The sequence below is a fragment of the Strigops habroptila genome, chromosome 2 (genome assembly GCF_004027225.2).
Source record: "Strigops habroptila isolate Jane chromosome 2, bStrHab1.2.pri, whole genome shotgun sequence".
NCBI lineage: Eukaryota > Metazoa > Chordata > Aves > Psittaciformes > Psittacidae > Strigops > Strigops habroptila.
This window is the reverse complement of record NC_044278.2, coordinates 69,875,641-69,899,168: the sequence shown is the minus strand read 5'-3', so window position 1 is coordinate 69,899,168 and position 23,528 is coordinate 69,875,641. Positions and strand designations below refer to the sequence as shown.

Below are 23,528 nucleotides of genomic sequence, written 5' to 3'. Positions count from 1 at the left end.
AGCAGCTTTCTGAGTCACAGGCAGTGCAGTACACAGATTTTTAAAAGTAATAGTCCATAGTTGTGGGGAAGTTGGAGGAAAAGAAATCCCCTGTGCTTTCTCTGATTCTTGTCTGAGAACTCTGGGTAAACGCAATAATGAGTGCTTTAGAAACAGAAAGACCAGCTGCTATCTGCAGCTGAATACAAAGTAAATTTGGTGCATTTAAGCTTTTTGGTTTTGTGGTGGGGTTTTTTGTTTGTTTGTTTCAGGGTTGTTTTTTTTTTAACATTTCATTTTTCATTTTAGGTTTCTGGGATTTGTTACAATAGCAGTATATTAAAAGTTCATCGAATTCTTTGTGTGCCCAGCTGGGTAGCAAAGATATTTTCTTGGACTCTTGAACCAATCTTCTCATCTGCGGAACCAACGAATGAAGTTCGAGTGGGAATGGGAGCAACAGTTGACATCCAGAGACAGCAGAGAATGGAGTTACTGGATCGTCAAATCATGATGTCTCAGGTTGCCCAAATGAGGCGGCAAAGGCAGCAGCAGGTATTGATATATGTTCTGTAAGGATTATATTAAGTTATGGGAAAAATACATTTTTGGTTCATGTATCCTTTGTGTATCTCTTTATTCTTCTCCATCAGTCTGTCATACACTGTTGTACTGCTAATAGCCATTTTTGTGTTTTATATAGCTGTATATGTTAAAACTGCTTCACAAGATGTAAGCAGAATGTTAGACAATCCTGTAAGGATATCAGTACTTCTGGCATTCTTTCACCAAAAAAGAGGCTGAAAGGTAAAGTGATTGCCTCTCAGTAGTCGTTAGTAAGAGCCATTGAGGAAAGCTAGGAAGTCAAAATGCTCCTGACTCTTCTGAGTATTTGTATTGTTAGTATCCTTATTAGAGAGGTTGAAAATTGTCTACAGAACTCCTTTGTTTGCAGATGTACTTTGATCAAGGCTTGTTTCTTTTAAGAAAGTGCAGAACTAACTAACTTTCTTACAGAGGTCAACCAACTTTCTGTTTGACTTTGCCACTTTTAATGCTCTTGGTTTATTTCCTTATTGAATAGAATAGCAGAGCCTTTTATTTCCTCTGTTTTAGTCAAACCAGCAAATGCAGATATTCACATACTTTGCAGTAAAACAAGGTGTCTCAGTTCACTTTTTCCTGTATCGTAAATGTATGTATTACTGCTTTATCAAACCTAGCAGACAACATAGGCCTTGCATTGCTGTATGTGAACATATATTGCTCAGAATTTAATTACAGCCTAGCAATTTGAGGTCTTTACTGAGTTTCCTCTGCCTGAAACGCAGCTCTGTCCTGATACGCAGGTTCTTCTTGTGTTTGAGGTACTGTAGTGCAAGTAGGTATAGCTATGTTACCGTTAATGTTGCCAGAATTAGAGGTGTGATGGCACAAAGCCAACAACTGGAGTATGAATCTTCGTTTCCAGTCCCTGATAACATAATTCCATTTTCCTTGATTCCTGAACATTTCAGACTGATGAAATTGTTCGTCGGGTGGAAAGATCCTAATCTACTCTTCTCTGTTTCCATTACAATGTTAATGAGTTTTAACTAAGAATTGAACTAGAAATTACTCATTACTTGAATGTTACCGTTGTAATAGAAAATGAAGTGAAAGTATATACTGGGCTATAAGCTGCTGGGAGGATTGCAGTCAGGTTTCTTCGGTTAGGAGGAAGAAGCCATTTCCAGTTGTGAAGGACAATCTTTATAACGTACCGTTAATTGCAAAAAGTGGTAAATAAGGTCAGAACAGTAAATTATAAAAGAAGATGACTTTTTTTCTCATCTTGTCCTTTTCTTAGGCTAGGAACAATGAAGGTGGAAAAATGTCTTTTCATGTTTGACTTCAAATAGAGTTCTTAAAAAAGGTGGAGGAGTTTAAGCAAAATAAATGAACATTGTTTGAACATCAGTAAGATGCTTCTCTTTACAAGTTGCTGAAACGCTTTCAAGATTGGCCTTTAACTTGAGCACAGCATTTAGTTAACTGATAGTGCTAATCTCTGAAACCAGTGTTCAGAAGGCGATGGGATCAATGTCTGAATGTTTCAGAGACGCTCTTCAGAAAAGATGTGTCATGAAGGCTTTTGACCAGGCGTTTTTTTAGTGACTCACTCACACAATTTACTGGCCATCAACTAAATCACAAAAAGCATCATTCACAAATGTTGAGATGTAGTAGTAAAAATGAAAAGCAGACAATTTCCATCTCAAAATTATATTTAAAAAAATAAAAACCGTTTTCTGGATTGCTGTACTTCAGCAGTACTTTTGCCTTTAGAGTTTTAGAAGGGTATAATTCAAAGCAAGTGGAGTTGAACAGATCACGTTACAGATGGAGTTTACATTGCAGTTTTACCCAGAAGGCCCAGATTGCTGCTCAGGTCAGGCTGGGTATCGGTCGGCGGGTGGTGAGCAATTGTATTCTCTCCCCTTGTTATTTCCCTTATCATTATTATTATTGGTGGTAGTAGTAGTGGGTTTGTATTGTACCTTAGTTACTGGACTGTTCTTATCTCAACCTGTGGGAGTTACATTCTTTAGATTCTCCTCCGCATCCCTCCGGGAGCCAGCAGGGAAAAAGGGGAGGAGTGAGAGAGCGGCTGCATGCTTCTGAGTTACCAGTTGGGCTTAAACCACGACACCAGTGGGAGTGAAGCTGATAAAGAATGCAGATCAGTTTGTTAGGGAGTTGTTTTTGTGAAACTGAAAATAATAAAATTCACCAAATATGGCTTTGAATTATATTTTGGAAGAATGGTGAGCAGATTTCTGGAGTCCCAGTATGCTGTGTGTTAATGTGCCATAGGTGAGATAAATTAACACTTTCTCTCCTGCCTTCCATTTTGTTTGGCAAGTGAAGTGAACTTTAACTTTCCTCTGTATGTCGTAGTACAACAATTTTGTTTAGCTGTCCCTTGAGAAGGTGCTCTGCTTGCTCCTCTTAGTCTTTGACTCGTGAGTTCATCTGTTTGAGAAAAGATACAATTTCGTGTATTGGTGGCATTATGGAAGGAGAACACAAGAACATAATGCATGGTTTTAATGGTGCTCCATTGTCAGCACAATGTGGCAAGCTCTGTTCTGGACATAAGAAGGCCTCTTTCTGAAATAGATGCTTTTTGTAGTAAGCTTTTTCTTCAAGTCTTTGCAAGAAATTCTGAAGAATGTGATCCTGAGAAGTTACACAAGCCAACACAAAATGACTGAAAGTTTTAAAAAATGAAAAGGAAAAAAATAAAAGGGGGAGGGGAAGCATGGAAAGAAAGGGGGGGAAATGTTTCTTGTAGGTTTTTACTGTACCTTCAAGATACTGGGATGTAAATAATTTTATCTTTTTTTTATCTTTTTTTCTGATGTTCACTGAGCTCTTTTGTCCAAAGCAGAATTCACTTTGGATGCTTTCTACATGAAAAAACAAAACAAAACTCCAGCCACCCCAGAATATCTTTGCTGGCAACTCTTTGAGCTTTACCTTTCCCAGTCTTTGCCTAGCTGAAATGTTCTGGTCTCGAAGAGCCTGAAGCACAGAGCTGTGTGTGTGAGTGCTGGGTTGTCAGACACCCATAACTCTGAGGAGTAGGTTGAGTTTGAATTTGAGCATAAACCACCAACTTCATGCCTCTTTTTAACCCTTAAATGTTCAGTGGTACTGTGTCTGAGTATGTTGTTAGAAACTGAAAAAAATATCTCCTGTTGCTAGTTTCTAAGGGGCGTGTGGTTACATGGTGACTGATTTTTGTCTTGGTTTCTAGTTGTTGTGGATACAGCCCTTAAACAGATGGTAGTGTGCATATTCAGAAGTTTCTGTTCTTTTTTTTAATTCCACTGATAATCCTGATAAATTATGAACTTGTCACAAATGGAGAATTACTGAGCATCGCCTGCATGCGCCTTTTGAGGTAGAAGAATAAAATGTGTGCCATATGTATTAATTCTGTCAGAAAATACCAGCTTGTTATTTTGATACTGCTTTTAAAAATTCAGTTTCTTAGTTCTTTTCTTTCCCACTCTTGTCTATCCTCTTTCCTAATTTAAATGATTTATCCTGTTTCTCCCCCCCATTATCTAATCTCTTTTTCCCCTTCATATCACTTTTACGTTTTCATTCCTCACTATGCCATTTTCTCCCCACATTTTCATCAGCTCTTCCTCCTCACCTCCATTGTTTCCCATACTTTGTGTTTGCTCCTGTACAAAATCTTTCTTCACTTTGGGGGAAGTTCTCTCCCATCATGTCTCAGCACCAGTAAGCATTTGCTAATGCATCATGAAGCTCATACAATTTTAGGGATGGATGCCTCTCGCCTTTCTCTGGTCCAGACAAGATGTCGTTGAGGCCTTTGGGCACTATTTTCTGCTTTGAATACCGTAATATCAATGAACATTTTGGTCTTCCTCTCCTGGCTTTTCTATTTCTTGATCTTTTTCATTTCCCAGCATTTTTCTGAAGTTTATCTTTCTGTAACCCAAATGAAAGCCCTCATGGGAAAAGGGAAGCAACTGCTGCATCTGTACACCAGTGTGGTAGCAGGGAGTCAACTTTCACTTCCCATTGAGAAACTAGGAGGAGAAATTAGGAGGGAGGCTCACAGATAACCAATTTGTAAATAGATAAGGGAGGAGTCCATGCCTAAGTACTGCTGACAACACTGTTCTCACTAAAGATGGATATGGGGAAAGTGGTGAAAAGTTGCAGAAAAGGTGGTCAGTGCCTTCTGTTAGCAATGAAATACCATTTCTCCTTTGAGCACTCATCCCTGTGCCCATTTGGGAGGGGTAGTGTGTGAACCTCAGTCCCTTCATCTTGAAAAAGTGCTTTCTGTATCCACAGAGCATTTATTCCTTCATTCATGCTGAGCATGTTAACGACACTGTATTGCCTGCTTCTTGGTTTCTCCTAAGTTTCTTGGCTCAGGAAAGAGCTTCACCAGGTTGGTCCAGATTGTGTGCTAAGCCTGCAGCCATATATGAAAACCTTCATTTCACCACCTCTTTTCTGCCCTATCCTCTATTTTATTTTGTTTATTCCCTCCTGTCTTTTTGTTCTTCTATTCCAGCTGCCATTACTTGTCAGTGACGCCAGACTCTGATTCATATCACACAGCATCTCTATATGAGACTCTACAGCTTGCAAAGACCAGACTTCTTCTGTAACAATGTGACTTCCTCTAATTGTTCATTCATTAGATGCCTTTCTCCTGGGACACTGGAGAGATGCTCTTTGGATAGGCACACTGGGTGTCTTCATTGTTATGGGGAGTCTCATATCCTGAGAAATGTGCAAGTTTCACATTTTGTCAACTAAAGAATGTGAGGCTAGATTGCTGATTTACCTTCTGGTTATATATAAGCGTTGAACTCCTGACCTTGGAAGAAAATACATTAATAGAGTGAAGACTTTCCTGGCACAAGAATTCCTCCTCAGGAATGTTATCCTCATTCACAGTGGTAGAAAAAAATACACTCTCAGACAGTCCATTTCTGCTTTCTTAAAGAACTGTAAGAACCAGACCTGAGCATATTCTTTAGCTCTCCCACTGGAACTGAGATACCACTTTGACAAAGTCTTCTTGAATAACTTCGTAAGTTTGAGTACAAACAACAAGTCTTTCAAACAGAGATTTTTGAACCGTGAAGACCTTCTGCGACCTTTATACATTGATGGGTCCATATAAACTCTTGCTCTCACAGCCAGGATGTTTGATGGAAGCAGCTCGATCATATTGTTCCACAAATGTATGTATCATTGTCAGGAAGTGATCTACCAGGCTGTACCTGAATAAATGGGTGAGATTTTTCAGCCAAGAGTTACGCAAAGTCATCTTCTCTAAATAGGTTTGCATTCCAACTAGTCTGTGTTACCTAAGGCTACTTTGGGATTTTGTGGCATAGTTTAGTAGAAACTGCCTTTAGCAACCTTGCCATATAGACTTCAAAGACAACTATGCATAGGGTACCAATAGGATAAAAAAGTTCTTCGAGCTCAGACTCAGATGTGTGTGTATGAAATTTGACATCATATTTTTAAAGAATTCTGTTAACTAATAAGTGATTTATGGGTTTATGTCAGCCCATGAATGAAGCATGTATGCTACAGCAGTAATCACTGTGGCTAAATCTAGACTCAGGATTCCTTCATTCTTCCTTTCCTCTGCATGCTGATGTACATGTGTGGACTCACCCCAAGCGTTTTTTTAAATCACAGACAGCTTCCATTTTTGTAGAGAAAATATTATCTTCTCCTTCAGACCTCAGTGAGTCTTTAACTCATCCTTTGGTTTTTGGCACTCTTCTGGAATTTTCAAATCTGGATTATTCTCTGTAACTGTTTAATAAAGTTTTCTTTGTGTGGAGAACAAGCCTGTTTTTATTAAAAACAGAAGCTTTACTCTTAGAGATTGATGAGTATAAAACCTGCATATAGTGCTGATGTTGGCATGTGTGAACTCTTTGGTTTTTTAGTGTTTCATTTCAATAACGTATTTGCAGCTATTGAGATATTTCTGTTTTCTTTTCCTGAATAACTTTTTTCATGGATTCTAGGCATGAAATTAAAAATGTTGAATTTCCAGAGTGCTGATCCAGGTAATGAACAGTTTGTGACTGTTTTCTCTACAGGCTACCACTTTATTTTTCTTGCTTTTTCACGGAAATTGGCAATTCCACAAGCTGACAGACACTAGTAAACCACTAGAATAAGCTGCATGTGTATCATTAACATCCAGTTGTCACAGTCGCAAGGCTAACTGTCTCTTTAACTCCTACTCCTTGGAAGCACCCTGCTCACACACTGAACTATTGTTTTTTTCTTGGACTGGGATTATGAAATTCTCCTTCTGTCTGACTGGGCTTTTGAGTTATAGCCTTTGAATTTGGTTTAATATTTGTAATCAATTCCCCTGGAGAAGCAGTTGTTGATAACAGTGGTTGAACAACTTCCTAAAGCAAAACGCTGTTTTATTTCAAAGCAAATAATTTTTTGAGAAATAGAGAGTGTTTGTTCTCTTGTGAGATTGTTCTATATTCTCTTCGTCTGACAATTTAATTTGAGGCAGCTCCCCAGAAAAAAGCTCCTGGTGTACAAATCTCCCCAAGCATTTCCAGAGTATTGAATTCTCTGTTGTCTGATCAGTTCCTATTTACAGAAGGCAAGTTTCCTTTTAGCTGTATACCTGTTCCTTAATTTCTAGCTTTGAGCATTATTGGATTCCAGGGTTTCAGTTGTCGTTGCAGTCTGCTCTGAGAAAGTCTTGATGGGCCATTTCTTCCTAGTGTCATCTTTCATAGCATGTAGTAAACATGAAGGTCAGATAGGAAGTGGTCCATCTTAGTATTCAGGAACTCTGCTATTAGCACATAACAACGGCAGCCAAGTTTCACTGGTTGTTCGTTAGTGCACTACCTTTAGAGGCACAATAGATACAGAAGTTTTGCCAGACAGTGTTGCAAGTATGACACCTTGTATGTTGACTTTGAGATCTTACCAAATGGAAGCCCCTCCTATTTGTAACCTAAGACAGAAATTGAGTCTTTACATCCCAAAGTGGAATGCTAATCTGTTTTTTTCTTCTACATCACCGCAGGCTAGCCTTTTATATACTCAAGTATATGTTTATGCTAGTATGTTGGAGAATTTGGTTTGTTATCTCAGCTTGTCAAAGCAAAACAATTTTGGAACTCTCATTTCTCACTTTTGTTTCCACCTCTACTAATTCCTTATTACTCTTTGAAAAGATCTGTGCACAGGAGGGGAATGAAGAATCATCTGTCTAATCCTCATGCTTTAGTAACCAGCCCACTGTCACCAGTCAGCATCAAAGAGCCATGTAGTAAGGATTAGAACTGTCTCTGTTTTGTGTAAAATATCTAAAACAGAGATAACATTATTTCCTCAAGTACAGATTCTGTGTTTATGCTGGTGGATCTGCCTTCAGCATTTGGCATGCTGCTCCCCCCCGATTGTCTCACTCAGAAGGTGTTGAATGCCAAACATAAGAACAGCTTCAGATCATGTCATTCCTTTAAAATTCAGCTGGGGATTGTGATCAACAGCTTCATCTCTCACAAGGCACTCAGTTATAAATTTTTAATAATGGGAACCTACTTTTCAACGTATACCTGAAATATCTGTGGGAAGAAATTACATGCCCCACTGGCAATAAGATATCATGGATGCATGTTTTCAACTAATGTAGCCATGACCATGCCTGTAATATCACAGCACCAGCAAGAGTCCAGTTTGGATGAAGAACAGCTGACACAAGCAAGGGAAGCTGGGAAGTTTGGAAGAGGAAGTGCTTTGAAAAGGCAGTTGAAGACCTGTCTCTGCTGTCCAGAGAAGATTCAAATACACATTTATTATTGAAGACAAAGTCTGAGAGTCCTGCTCAATACTTCCCTAATGTTGGATGAATGAATAACATCAGTGCTCAAAAATGCCATCTTCCAACTTCTGCTTGATATGAAATATCTTTCTTTTTGGCATAGTAATCCGTCACTTTCTGGCTGAATTATGCAAAAGTGAATGTTACTGTGATGGACAGTTTGGTACAGAATAGGTATTTACCCTTACTGTAACAGGTTAAATGCAGAGTAGTCTGACGCTTGTAGTGTCCAGGTTTTGGGAGCGCCTATGCAGCTCTTCTCCTAGTGCCAGCCAGTCATGTGTCTGAGCCAGATAATAGCACCCCTTCCTGACGTGTGTGGCAAGGAGTGGTCTAGAAGGGCAAGAGCTTGGGCCTGCAGGAGTATGCAAGGAAGCGTTCACATCTCTCTGCACCTCCCTTGAATGCAGTAGCAGAAACAGCCATTCCCACTTTGTCTCCAAGGAGCAAATGTGCCTGCCCATTGGCATTTCTGGCTTCTGCTACTATGAAGGCATCATGCCTGTGCTGAAATCCATCCGTTTTCTCTCAAGCAGCTTCAGAAGCCAGATGAAGGTGTTCCTCCTAGATTTCAAAGGAAATACTGATCAGACTTCAGAAAAGACCACATGTGGATATCTGAACTTCTGTGACACATGAGCTCCTCTGGGATAATGCAGGCATCAAAGTTCAGGATGCAGCAAATAAGTGTTGGAGACAGAGCCTCTCGGCTAGAGAGACTTGTCTGTGGGATAAATTTCCAGAGGAAATTGGAATATCATTAGAAATTGCTGGAGTGCTTTCCTTGGTGAAAAATTCTTTCCATCATGAAGGACGATGCTCTGAACACTAGTACTGTTACATTTCTACCCCCTATCAAAAAAAGGAAGTTATTAAAGTCAAAAGCAAAACCAAAAATAAAAACCCAACCAAAGAAACAGAAGGGTTTTATCCTCACAGAAAGAGGCAGGCTAGACATTTGAATGTCTACCCACTGGAAATTTCACCTTTGCCATTAATCTTTCTAAGGCAGTGTTCAGGGAAACAAGTATCATGTCATTCATGGCTGCGTTTTTTTCTTTGTTTATATCATTAGCATGTGTATTTTGGAGTCAATAATTTGTAGAAAAATTCAGGTCTGAAAAGCAAGTAAGAGTTTCTTGCTTTCAGCACATCTTTTAAAATGAAGCTTTGTATGAAAGAAGTAAGACAATATTTATGTCTGTGCCAAGTAATGGCTCCTGTGCAGAGTAGTAAACTATAAAAATGTTACTTTAAAAGATGAAATGCAAAGCAATTTCCTTTTTCATTTTTCTTTCGCTGTGGTTGCTATGTTAAGAAAAGGTGAACAGGACAGATATCAGGAGGTGCTTCCTGTTTGTGCAAACAGATGGCAAGTTGGCATTAACCATATACATGAGATAAGATTATCAGAATATCTTAACCACATGCATCACTTTCAAGAGGACTTTTCCAAAGCATTTTCTTTCATTTCTTTTTAAATTAATCTATTAAAAATATGTGCAGATGTGACAGCTACTTAACTGAGTACTGGTTAATTGTCCATAATACAACATTTTTAATTATCAAACTTTGGCTAAGAATAATACAAAATATGCTGTGGCAGGTATGTATATGGGAAACAGGTTAGAGCTGCCTAGAGAGGAAGGAGATTACGTGAAAAGAAATGGCATAACTGGGCTTTTAGCAGGCTGTACAGTCAAGAGACATTTGCTAGCTCTGGATATCTCTTCCTTATTCCGTAGGAAAGGAGGATACTCCTTTCCTTATAAACGTATTGTCCCAGACACCATAAAAAAAAGAGGAAGACATCAAGGATGTGACCTCACAAGGCCCAACGTCAGTACGTAAAGCCCAGGCAGCTGTCCAAGAATAAGTCATCAGTATGGCATTTCCTTACAACCTTTTCTGTGATGAAGAACTGTTATTTTCTCATTCCCTTAATCCAAACTATTCTCATTCTTTGGTCATCTAAACTTGTAACTGGTTTGCTGTCTTCCTGTAACAGAAGTTCCAACATCACCAGTGTTCTAATCCACTTCTAGTAGCAGTTTATCTGAGACTAATAAAATGGTCTTGTTGGTATGTTTGTCTCCCACCAGGCAGTAACAAAGAATTTAAAGTCAACTGATTCACTCAGTCTTTGAACTGCTAAACCAAAAGAAACTGAATTTTTCTTTAGTGCAAAAATTGCAACCTAAAAGTTAGGGAGGGGGAAAGGCTTACAGGCCTTTCTTAGGTGTGTCCATCGCCCTTCCAGTCAAATAATGAATGAAGCAGTCTTTTTGTCAAGTGTTTTTCCTGATAACATGTGGAAGACTGTGGTGCAGACAGAAATAAGAGCCCAGTCACCAATTTGTACAAAGTATTTTTAGAATGACAGTGTGTAGACTGAATTTTTTAATGCCTATCTGTCGCTAGTAGCACATCAGTCAGGACTTCCGAAAACAGAGTTTCGGATTAACACCCTGAAAACAGCTGGCAGTGGAGACTAGAAGTTCCTCATAGCGTCCCATTGATCCCTGGGACTGAGACCAGTGCATGCAAGTTGATGGGAACCTTCAGCCTCTTGACTGCAGTGAGCTTAGTGCTGTTTTCATGCCATGAGCAGAGAAGGCCTCCTCAAGCCTCTCATTCTGCAGCACAAACACAACAATGGAGGCATTAAATATGGAAAAAAAAAAAAATTATTTTGTTACAGTAAATCTTGCAGCATTTACACAATTGGACATGGAAAAATTGGACTAAGGAGGATGAGAACAAGAAATCCTACCATTATGTAGATAACATGATAAGTGGCTACTGCCCAGAGCCCTGAATAGGGGAAGGCATTGGTTATGTCATGTTGCCAAACAGGCTCTCTAGGGATTTGGCTACCTATGCTGAAGGCAAGCTCTGGTGCAGTACAGCTCTTCAGCCTTGGAGCAGACTTGTGTGTGAAAGAGCTGTGAGAAGCCTTGTTGGGTCCTCAGCCCCCAGCAAGCTGGGAGTTGCGTTTCAGTTCAGATCAACACCCTTGATCCTTGATGAGCTTTGTGGATATGCACATGCCAGTCGGTGTATCACCCTCCCTGCTCATGACTTCTGGGCTTGATCTTACACCTGGCTGGTGATCTGGATTTTTGGCTGACTGTGGTAACTGTCAGGTGGACCTGCTTTGCTCTTCTCACTTGGAGCCTGTGGGAACACAGCATGTTTCAGTGAAGCCACTGCCTCTGCTTGCCTTGTTGTTACCCTTGGCTCTTAGCTTGCCTTTCCTCTCGGAGCAGCATCTGCACTTGCTGCCCTCCAGCACCTAAGATTCAGGATAAAGAAAAATGTCACCTGAGGTAATCTGGGTTCAAGATAGCCTGAGTCTGTCAGATGTGGAAACTGGCTCTGGATGTAAGAGGCTTGATGCATCCTCCTTACCTAGTCCTGAATCATGTTAAATCCCAGCCCCCAAACCATTTAGTATTAAACTTAATTCTTTTCACAAGAAACTGACAAACCAAAATCACGGAAGAACTGCCTGGATTCCATTAAATAGATTAGACTAGCAGACACATGTTACTGAAGGTACTGCTCAAGAGAGGAGCCTACATACTGGACCCTTGATCATCCTTTCCTTGTCTGGAAATCTCCTGCACATTTTTTAACTAGAATTTGCGACACTAATATAATTTAATGCTTTTTTTATTATTATTTTTATTTTTATATATGCTTTTGGTTTGGATCAACTTAAAAGTCACACATCTTCATATGTGATATATGATATGCTATGATACCTAAAGTTGCTATGCTGTGATAGGTAAAGTTGTCTGGAAGTCTTTACACAATCCACACTGGAAATCCATAGCCTTGATCTCCATCTTCTGTGGACCTAAGACATTAGCTGCACTTCCTAGTTTTCCTTACCTTTACTTTGTGGGATTGGCCACAGTCCCATAGTCCCATAGTTCCTGCTGCAGTTCCCTGAATCTTTGCTCTTTCAAGCCTTTGTGTGTGACCATCATGTAATCAGAGATAACTGTGAGGGGAAACAATTTTCTTGCAGTTGAGATGAAGAACCCTAATGTGCCTGGGTTTGGTCCAGTTTGTAAAGTAATACTCAGATAAGTGGGCCATAATGTTGGGATTAATCCTAAACATCAATGTTCACATACCATTAAGTGTTTCAGCCTTTAATACTTACTGTTGTTGTATGTGGGATATTTTTACTTTGTTAATATAGCTAAGAAGTGATGGGTTATGTTTGTCTCCATCTCCGAAGGTAATTAAAGTATTCTGAGGGCAATGGAAAAAGAGCTTTTCACAGCTATTTTGATCTAATTTGTCAAGTCTGTTATTTCTGGGAAGGGGTTAGCAATCTTCACATGGAACTCTCCAGAATCCATCAGTCCACAGCTGTAGTTTGTCAAGATACCTGCTATAAACCTTGAAAACTAAATAGCTACCTTTGTAAGGAATTTGCATTTTTAAATTGAAAGTAATGATTTCTGTGTATGTTAATTTAAAATGCATTGTAAGTTTAGGGTGAGGAAGTAGACAAGTCTCTTTGTAGTGTTGGGTAACAGAGCACAGGACAGGGAGGATGCAAAACCAAACTGGAATAGGCAGCTCAGTATTGAAGCTGAGGGCACACCCGGAAAGATTTATTTCAGTCTTCTGATACACTGGAATACTGCTAAATTAATACATTTATTGTGGATTTTATATTCTGTATACATCATTCTGTATGACTTCAGGTGTTTCAAAGGAATATGTCATAGTCCTGTTGGCATTTTTTAGTTCACCAGTTCAATGTGAATGACCCATGGAAGCATTATTTTCTCCTTCTCAGGTCTTTTCAAAAGAATAAAACCAGGCAAAGCGGCGTTAGTGCAGTGTTCTTGCTGAACTATAGAGCTTAGTAGACTTTCAGAAATTCAAAGTTAGTGAATTAAAACTCAACATAATTCTGAGTTAGGGGAATTTATAGATGGGGAAGTACAGGGCATGTGATTTTCCAAGACCACAGAGTAGTGCAGTGGTGTCAGTAGAAGATCCCTCTCTGGGTTTAAACTACAAACCAATTCTCCTTTTTGCTACGCTACAGCGTTTGGCTAATGCAAGGCTTATACGGAATCCTTTGGTTAAAACCTCATGACTTTTAGGCAAATATTTTATATAGTACGCAAAACAGACATGTAGATATGTAATCTTTTTTTCAATTCAGAATCATTAACAGTGGAAACTGTGTCTTGAAAACCAGTGATGACTCCTAGCTATTGCACATCTTCACAGGGAGAAAAGCGCTCTGGTATATAGGAGGCTGGAACACTTCAGAAGCCAGTTTCAAACCTCGTGACTCCCCATATACTTTTTAAGTGTGCTATTGCACTGCCCCCTGTGGTGTCTGGGTTGGTCGGGTCTCCTCTGGTGAGAAAGGAAGAAAACAAAGGAAAGGGCAGGAGCACTAAATAAATGCTGCATTTTTTTATTTTTTTATTTTTTTTGTGCTCTAGGGGCAGGTTTAGCTGCTGGTGATGTGACTGAGCAGAGAGCATGTAATGCTCCAGGGGTACATAAAGGCAGGAAGAGCTCTCGCTGAGAGAAGAAAAGAAAAAACTCTCTTAGGAGGAAGGTCTTCTGAGAAACGACATTATAGAACCAAAATAGAGCAACTAGAGGAAGGAAGCCCATGTCCTATATATACAGAAGGGGAGGGGGATCTTCTCCATAGTAATGGACGGGGCAGGGGAGGGGGAAAAGGGACAACCCAAACTGCAAAAGATGTTTTAACAGATTGTGTAGAAAAGAGATTTGGGATTTGCTCTTTTTTCCCTGTGGTTTTGGTGTGATACGAAATCCCTTACAAAAAAAAAAAAGGGGGGGGGGGGAAGGTTTAAGCTAATAAAATGAGGATTAATTATTTCAGGACATTTATAAAGCTTGTACTTTAGTTTTCTGTTCTAAACATCTTATTATTACAAGACTTGAAGCTTGGTTGTTAAAAAAACGTTTCAGTTCTGTGGTTTACAGGGTATGTGTGTTATTGCTGTGTATTTGTATTATTGCTGTATAGTTACAAAATGTTTTGGCATTGGAATACAGCCAGATTTTGTAATGGTATTTAATACACAGAAGTTAGGTGAAAGGGCCTGTGTGTCTGTAATAGTCATGTTGGTGTCACAGGAGTAATCACTTGCATGGAAATCGCGGGTATCCTGAAGGTTGAGGTTGCTCTGAGTTTCCCGATGTGGTTTTGCTGATGCACTGAGAATCCATTTTTGCTTTTTCCCACCACGTGTTTCTTGCACTCTTTTTCCCCAGTTAACTCCATCAACAGTCTTACAGAGCACTTGCAAGACCCGCTATTGCGTGTCGTGCCAGGCAAATCACTATCAGGAAAGAGAGTGGTCCTTCAGCCTCAGAAAGCTAGCGCTGTAGTAAACCAAAACTTTCACAACTGACGTGAAACAGCCTTTCCTCCTCCTGTTACTTTACAGCGATTACTTCTAATAACTAGTAAAGTAGTAACCAGCCCCAGTTTTAACTTCATAAGAGACTGCAGCAGTTTTTGTTGTTTAAAATAAAGTATTTACTCAAACATTTGCCTTTCGTATTATGTGAGATGAATGATCTTTTCATTTTAAAATGTCTGTAGTTCTTTTTGCAAAGACTGACACCAGTGTCTGGTTTCAGGGTGGGATGATTAACTGGAATAGACTGTTTCCTCCTTTACGACATAGACATAATGCGAATTATCAAGATCATCACGCGTCTGAACAAGACGCACCTCCGCCTACTGAGGTTTCTGAAGAGCAGGTAAACGCTTTTCTATTATAAAATGTCATTAAAAACCTGGTTAGGAATTGTCTCTACTGACTTTTTATCATCTGTTGAGACAGTTCCTTAAACGTTCTCTATGGTGGCACAAATTAACAGTATCAGATAACAGTCACAATACAGAGGCAGCAAATTGTCATTACTATCCAAATCAGAGTTACAGATCAACTTGGGAGTTTCTGCTTTTATGTGTAACTGCTTGGGTTTTGTATTTAAAGATAACACAGCTTCACTAGTGGGGGCTGTTCAAATCTGATTAAAAAAAAATGTTTCAAAGAAGGAGGAATGGCAAATAGATGTCATTATTTGTCTTGTAGACACTTCCTTCACTGAGGTCTCCAGCCTAAGTTTCCAATTCAGTCGTGTCATTTTTTGGAAATAGGAATCTTATGCCAGCTGTGGACTGCAATGCACACTTGGTCTAAAATTTGGATGTTTCCCTCAGAAATGGGATTCACTGATTTCACACACTGATGCCACAGAGAAGTTTGTGTCTTTTCTGTCAAGTATAGATTTAGACTTACTGTATAGATTTAGACTTCTAGACTTCTGGAGATAGTTTTATTCTCAAAAGAGAGGGTGATTTAGTAGGAATTTTAAGAATTTAGGATTGGTCTTATTTCTGTGTTCAGGATTTATTGCATGCAGTCAAGTTCTCCAGATTGTAGCCTATCTGCAGTTAGCTGCATTGGCCATTTTATAGTCTTACGTCTGTGCTACCCTTGAGCAAGAGTAGTTTTCAAGGGTGCATTTTTCTTTCCCCTTACCATTTTTTTTAGGGAGATAAGTCAACACTTGGTAGCACCATGCTGTCATTTGTAGTTAGTTTAAAATGAGCTTGTCCTAAACAGAAATCTTTGCTATGATCTGATTTCTAGTTTTGATTCAATGTCAGATTATGTTCAAAATGTTCAAAACTTTAACGCGCTGGTTTTGACTGCAAACCTGTTGGCATACATCCAAAATGGGAAAAAAAGAAAGAATAAAAAATCAAAAATAAAAAAGGAAAGAGGAAAATAAAACCCCCACACTAAAGAACACCTGAAACAAAACCCAGAAACTTAGTTTTGGCTGGGCTGAAAGCCTACTCAGTGCCAGGTATGGGGTGGACCAAAAGATTTCCCTGCTGGAAACCCTGCTGGTTTGTTTATTTGTTTTATTGACAAATTCTGATTATGGGAACTTTTGTTGTTGGGCTGGAACTAATGGAATAGTTATTAGTCTGACTTACGCTGGATTCTTACCCAAAGCATTTATGCCCAGATTTATTTATGCCCAGATTTATGAAAGCACTATATGCTTATATTTCCTCGTACATTAAAGTTGCAAATCTCACCTGATTGCTGTCATTTGCAATGCTGTCTAGTTACCCTGCAGAGAAAAAAGTAATCTAAGCATCTTTGATTTCTCAGGACTGTCCTAATAACTGCACAAGGTGTCTTACAGTGTCAGAAATGCACAGCTTGCTTCTGTGCTTCAGATTAAAGTTTGCAAGTATTTGCAGTGCTGGTGCATACAAAAATCTCTGCATTTCTTGTGGGTTTTTTAGCACCTTAAATTACCGTTACCAGTACTCTGTTTCCTTGAGTCAATTCAGTTCCTGTGGTTAAAGTACGCTCAGATGGAATGAGCTTTTTGTTGTTACAATCTATTCCCCCTGATTCTAGCTGGATGTTTCTGTAAATAGGACCATCACAACTCCATCCACAGCTTCTTAAGGTTAGAATTCATGGCAACTGCAGTAAAAACCTTTCTTCTGAAATGCATTTCTGTGGTTAGCTTTTCTTCCGCTGTCTGCCCTTTTTCTCATAAAAAACACAATCTAAGATGAAAAAGCAGAGAGAGAAGACTTTAGAAAGTTACAGGTTATGAAATCCAGTTTGAAGTTAAATTCTTGTTGCAGAGGTGTCGAAAGTAACAATTCATTTCTCTCTCTACCAGAAAGTGAGAAACTGACATTGGGTTGTAAGGGGGGAAAAAAAGGGGAAAGGCACAAAAATGATCAGTACCGTATTTGATATTCTGACAACTAAGATAGCCATTTTCAAGCATTTTGTAATGGTGTGTTTAGGTTAAGAAAAGGAGGGCCCTCACCTCCGGACATACTTGGCAGTAGTGTATTTCTCAGTAAGCCACCAAAGCAGAGAAGATTAAAAATGCTGAAAGTTCTGGAGGTGTACTACAGGAAGGGGAGGTTGCTTTTAATGGCACTTTTCTTTTAAAAGGCATTTAAATTATCTTCAATACTAGCGCACATTGCTCTTGCACACTGGGAATATTCTTTCAGTCATACTTAATTGAGAACTGTAGATTTTAAATGTACTTTAGATTGGAGTTTAACCATAAATTAAATTGGGTTATACATACATTGCTTTTTACATGTGGCAATACGAATATCTGTTAGCACAGAGCAAAAAGGTGAGGTGTCAAGTACACAGTATTATAAAGATGGATGGTCACGTGGTTACTGATTACCAAAATCACTGTCTTAATGTGCCCTTTTCCAGATAATCCTTCCATCAAGTGTCATTGACTTACGCTGTTTTGAGAATATGTAGACTCCTTCCAAGAATTTAACTGAACCCACCGAAGTATCCTACTGCCTCTGTTTTAGGGCTTTCAGGTTTATTTTAGAAACCATCTAGAATGAATAGTTTTGAGTTCTTCAATGCCCTCTGAAGAAGTAGGTCTTTTGAAGGAAAGTATCGCTAAGGAGGTCTGGACAGGTTTCCACATCTGCTGTAAAACTCCGTATTTTGGACAATGTTGGATTCTTGAGGTCCTGTTCTTTTCAAGAGCAGCAAGCCCCAAGGTCAGATTGTAGTTGTCATGTGTGGTGCCATGCTTTCTGTTTTACTGTTCTTTCAAAACTGGACCAGCTAGGAAAATACAGGTGTGGCATTTTCAACAAACGGTTGGTTTTGAATGAAGTATCAGAAAGCAGTCATCTCTGTGGCAGTGTTCTCAAGCGTGCTGTCAGAGATACGTCTTTGTGATGGTGCATAGCCATGCTTGCTTACTCTCTGGAGAGGCTCAGCAGCCAGATCAATGGAAAAGTGATCTCTGACACTGTTAACATGACTAATGCACATACATTGTGAATAAAACTTGTTTTAAAGCGGTCTTATGTTATTTCTTTTGCAGGTTGCACGACTTATGGAAATGGGATTTTCCAGGGGAGATGCTCTAGAAGCTCTGAGGGCTTCAAATAATGACTTAAATGTAGCCACTAATTTTCTGCTGCAGCACTGATGGTTTTCCGCCTGAAGGAACTTCCCTCGATGGGTTTGTACGCGTCTGGAAGAGGATCAAAGCCACCTGCTGGACAGACTCGCGAAGGTCGTCCCCGCACGAGCGTCGGAGAAGAGAAACTGGCTCTGTGTGACTGGTGATTCAAAGTGATGTTAATGAATGATGTGAACTGTTCCCAAGCCTTCAGATCACTCGATGGTTTCTAGTCTGGTTATCCTCTTCAAAGTAACTTTAGTTTCTAATTATTACTGGATATCACCTAAATTTATTTTTGAAATAAAGTAGGTGGGTTTTTTCTTGTAAGTCCTTGTTAGACATGTTACCAGGCTTAATGACTAGGAAAAGAAACTACAACAACCACAACAACTAGATTTACCTATCAAGGAAAATCATATTTTCTTCATTTACCAGTCTAATTTCTCTAGCTTACATGTTATTTTACAGTACTTGATTTTTGGTTACAGTAATAAGAGTTTTGAAGATCATTTCAATTTCAAGTCAGTAAAGGGTTATGGGACTAGTATGTCATTCTTTGGAAAGTTTTATTAATGCCTGTAATATTTTATTTCTTGAACTCCTTTTTAAATAAAAGTTGTCATTCAGCACATAATACACAGGTAGGATGAGAGAAAATTCATGTGCGTATTGCAAGTATGGTAAGTGACTGCTGTAAATTTGAACTGTTACAGACTAAGTGAATTGCTATTCAGATACAGGTCAGGAGGAAGATACTCACTGGAAGCAATAAAGATGAATTGAATGACACAATAAGATCAGAGCTGAAATGGTTTGAATGTCTTCCATGTCTAATTCAGACAGACTCGGTAACAGTGGATGTATGCTGTGTCCCTATGTGCAGGTTTCATTTTTTGAGCTGGCTACACACTATCTTAAAAGAAAATGATAAAAAGCTAACTTTTCTATTTATAGTTCTAGTTTTCTACTGTCAGAGATGCGGATGACCCTGCATTTGCCAAATCCTCGCTGTTGAAGCAACTCGATGTTGATCACAGACTGGAATATTAACCTTAAGGGTGATTCAGGCTTACACAGAAGGTAACAGGATGGTATGCCAAGATAGTACAATATTGTTTTGAAGTTTAGAGTGATAAATAAGCTTGCTTGGCTTGACTCTCAGAAATGCTCAGTATTAGCACCTCAGGAGTTTCAGGATGGAGAGAGGTGAACATCTCTATAAAACCAAGCTGAAGTAATACAAGATTCCAAACTGTGACTCTGTGAAACTAATATACACATGTATCTCAAGCATTTAGTATGTTTCTGTATGTACTTGTGTTTGTATATCGTGTGTATATGTGTCTATTTATATACACACAGGCATATTTAATACAAACATTTAGAATAAGATGCAGGTCATCAGAAGCATAACAGAAGGCAACAGCAGGTACAAAGGAGAGAAGGTGAAAGAATACAGGAGAGAGAAGGATGTTTTGGAAATCAAAATGAACACGTGTGTATCAAAGTGCAGATCTGCACAGTCTCACTTGGCCTGGAAAATATACCAAGAAACTACAGGACAAGATTTAGGGAGAGAAAGAGAGAGGTACTTTTCTTTTTCTCTTTTAATTGACTGATAAAACTGAAAAAAGTCCTTTAGGTATACAAGTCCTTATCCAGAAATGACATCAAGTTTGTACAGCTTTTGGCACATGACAGTTTTTAATAAGGTCAGTGTGCTGTATGTATTTTTTAGTATTTTCCAGTGGGTAAAATAAGGGGGTTTTGGAATGACTGTGTGTTTTCCTGGGTTTTGATCGACTTCCTTCAGGGTTTGGCTTGCTGCTATGCTCACATTGTTTAGGCAGGGTCTGCTTTTCAGTTGAAAGGTTTTGTTCGTCTAAAGCTGGGTGGCTCTCTGTGTGTGTAGGCTATGGACATTTCTGTATCCAGAGAACTTTGGAAACCTGCTGTCCTACAAAGCAAAGGCCAAATGTAAGTTAAAAAAGCCCTACAATAGTTTGTGTATGCAAACTAGTTAAATGCTTTGAAACAAGGACAGGTTTTAATTTTGAAGGTTATTCCTTCACAAATATTTTATCCAAAGTAGCAATAAAGAGTAGTGAATTACCTCAGAAGTCAAATTTTGCCTGTATGAACTAAAGGTCTACCTAGCCCAGGGTAAATTAAATGTGACCTGTGCCCTTTCAGACATTGCCCTGCTCTAGGGACAAGCACAAATTGCGTTTATTCCTTGGAATTTTAAAATGTGTTGAGTGACATCTGGGACATGTAAGTGGATAATTCTCCAAGTCTAAATCCTTTCTTACTGTTACCTGTACAAGGGGTATTCAGATGTCACTGTTGTGTGGAAAGACCCATTTTGCTGGGTATTTCACAAAACATGGTCAAACATAAGGGGTAAAATTCAGGTCTTGGTGATGTCAGTTGAAAACTCCCCTTGACATCTGTGGCAACAGTTTGTGCTCAAAATGCTTCCAGCGTTGTGATTTCCAATTAAGAAAAAAAAAGAAGTGGTGAAAGGAGGGGTCTCAAATGCCGTTGAATACAGTTCCTGTTTCATGCTAGAGCCATAGAAGAAAGGTTCACACATTGGAGCTGGAAAACAGCTCGGTTTCCACTCAATGGTGAAACTTTCATGGACCATTTCTGGGAACACAAGGAGCATGTTCTTCACAGCCTACACAGTGTTTGTCCAATACCGTTTTGAATATCTCATCGCACAGTTCCTATTTTGTGTGTGACACGGTATTTTTTAGGCAGCCAGAGAATACAGCATACTTTCTGTGGAGAGGATTCGAAGTCCCTAGGAAATTTACACTGGTTTTAGTAAAGCCGAGATTTGGTATTTTGAAATAAACATAGTTTCTACTGTTAAAATTTCTCTGCTAGACTGGGAGTGTTGTCTTCTGAGACATCGGAGAAATTTATTGGGGACTTTCCTAGACAGTTATGTGATATTTCACAATACACCCACAATGAGGTTTGTATTTGTGGAAATCTGCCTGATAAGCCACCAGATTCTCAAGCCTTAACTTTTTGCTAAGATGCCTCTGTACCTACCAAAACCCTTTTCCTCTCTCAAACCAAGTGTTAAAGGTTGCCTTCTACTTAGTGACCACAGGGCCTGGCACGGTTGGTTCAGGTACCAGCCTGTGCTGTCTAGAGCTTGTCGGTGCCTTTGTGAACATGTGATGGAGAAAAAGGTCTTGACATTTTTGTCTGAAACAGAACAAGCAAGCAAGCAAGCAAAACATACTGCAAGGTACTGGGCAAAGAGCAACAGGCTCTCCTGTTTGTGTGTGTGTGTGTGTATATCTATATGTATACGCATACATACGTGTATATGTATATGCATACATATGTGTGTATGCATATGTATATATGCAGAGAGTAAGTGAGAATATTGATGTATTGCTTTTATGAAATTAACTGGAGCTAAGAGTTTGTTGAAGAAGATTAAAAGTCTGTGTTAAAAGATATGCATCTCACACACGTCTGTATTTGGAGTCTGTATGCAGTTGCACAGGCACTCACATTTGAAAACACTCAGAACTACAACTCTGTTTTAGGGGAACTGCATCTCTTTATGGATAAATAAATGCACAGTATTCATTTGAACTAATAGAGATTTTGATACATAAGTGCAATTAATCTCTTGTGTGGGTTCTTCCATAAGAAAAACCTAAATGAGATTATCTTTCTTTAACTGTGTAGCCATAGTAGTTTTTTATATAAATGAGTATAGATACTATTTCATTAGGAGAGTCACATAAACACACAAACACTATATGTGCTTATATATATGCATATTATATATATATGCTGACTTAAAACATACTGGGGTTGGTTTAATTTTTAGGAGGGTTACATTCCGCCTGTGTCCATATATAAAGGGATGCTTTGGCTGTAGGAAAGGCACTCCTAGCTGAAACTCAAAGAGGGTATATGCTGCCAATAGTTTTCAGTCCAAATAAAAGACTTGGTCCAAATAAAAAAATGGGTGATGGGAGCAGAGGAAGAGTACAGCCTCATGAATGAGTGCGTCTGGTGAGAATCTCAATAAATTGGTAGTTCAGCTGCTTGTCATTTGATTTTTTTCCAGAGGAGAGTTTTCAGAGGAAACGAGAAGTTAGCTGGGCTCACGCATGTTTGTAGGGGACTGTCTCTAAACCTGGATGGCAGCATTGGAGAAAGCAGGAATATACATACTTCAAAAACAGGTGAAAAATTCCAGGATCATGGCTGAACTGAAAGCAGGACTTGGTCTTTTTACCAGAGATAAATAGGATCCATAAATGTAATTTAAGTTTAGCAAAGGAGGGGACTTGAGGGATTTGGGGGAGGTGGAACTGAGCAGAACGAGAGCTTCAAGAAAAGGAGCAAAGCAGAGGATAGGCTGCAGAGGACAGGTCTGCACTCCAGTCGATTGCCTGAGTTGTCTTCTGGCATCCCATCCCAGCGGCAGAGACCTGCTCCAGAAAGGACACAGCTCCTTGCAGGTCCCACTGCTCTTCCCACCAAAGGTTATTTATAAATCCCCATGCCGTAAGAGCACACCACCTTCCCAGGGAAACAAGCGTCCTGTGTAAAGGAGGCGCATTGAGAGCTTGTACTTGCACAAGGCTTGTCCCTTGCCGCTTCGCATTTGCTTTGCTTGTGGGGGATAGAGGCACACGTGCACCTCTGAGAAGAAAAAAGTTGCCCACATTGGCTGGTCCAAACAATCACACCAGAGCTTGTTACTTGGTGGTGAGAAGCTTTTATTTTAAGTAGATACGTGCATTTTTACATGACATTATTTTACTAGCTTACAGAGGTGGATGCCACAAGGTGCAATAGCTTCAACTGAGGACAGTTTAAAGCGCAGACTGAAGAGGTGTGTTGTACAGCACAGAGAGTTTACTGACAGGTAATGTGTAACTGCAACCAGGAGCTGTTGTCCCCCAGTGCCTTCCTGGAAGTTGAGAACCACTACTAAAGGAAAAAGCAGTGCTGCTCGAGCTTGAGGTGCTCATTTGCCATTAAGATGCAGCTTATCAGACAGGCAGGTTGTCTGCAGAGATCTTGTCAC

At 39.4% G+C, this 23,528-nt stretch overlaps 1 protein-coding gene across 1 annotated transcript in view; it reads left to right on the top strand.

Moving 5' to 3' along the window:
* Nucleotides 1–22,536, top strand: part of UBAC2 (UBA domain containing 2) — a 93,611-nt gene extending 71,075 nt beyond the window's left edge. Inside the window, exons 7-9 of the mRNA XM_030476410.1 lie at nucleotides 289–534; nucleotides 15,080–15,202; nucleotides 18,368–22,536. Of these exons, the coding sequence (XP_030332270.1) occupies nucleotides 289–534; nucleotides 15,080–15,202; nucleotides 18,368–18,475 (477 nt within the window). The 3' untranslated portion in view covers nucleotides 18,476–22,536. The remainder of the gene's footprint in view (nucleotides 1–288; nucleotides 535–15,079; nucleotides 15,203–18,367) is intronic.
* Nucleotides 22,537–23,528: the final 992 nt, after the last annotated feature.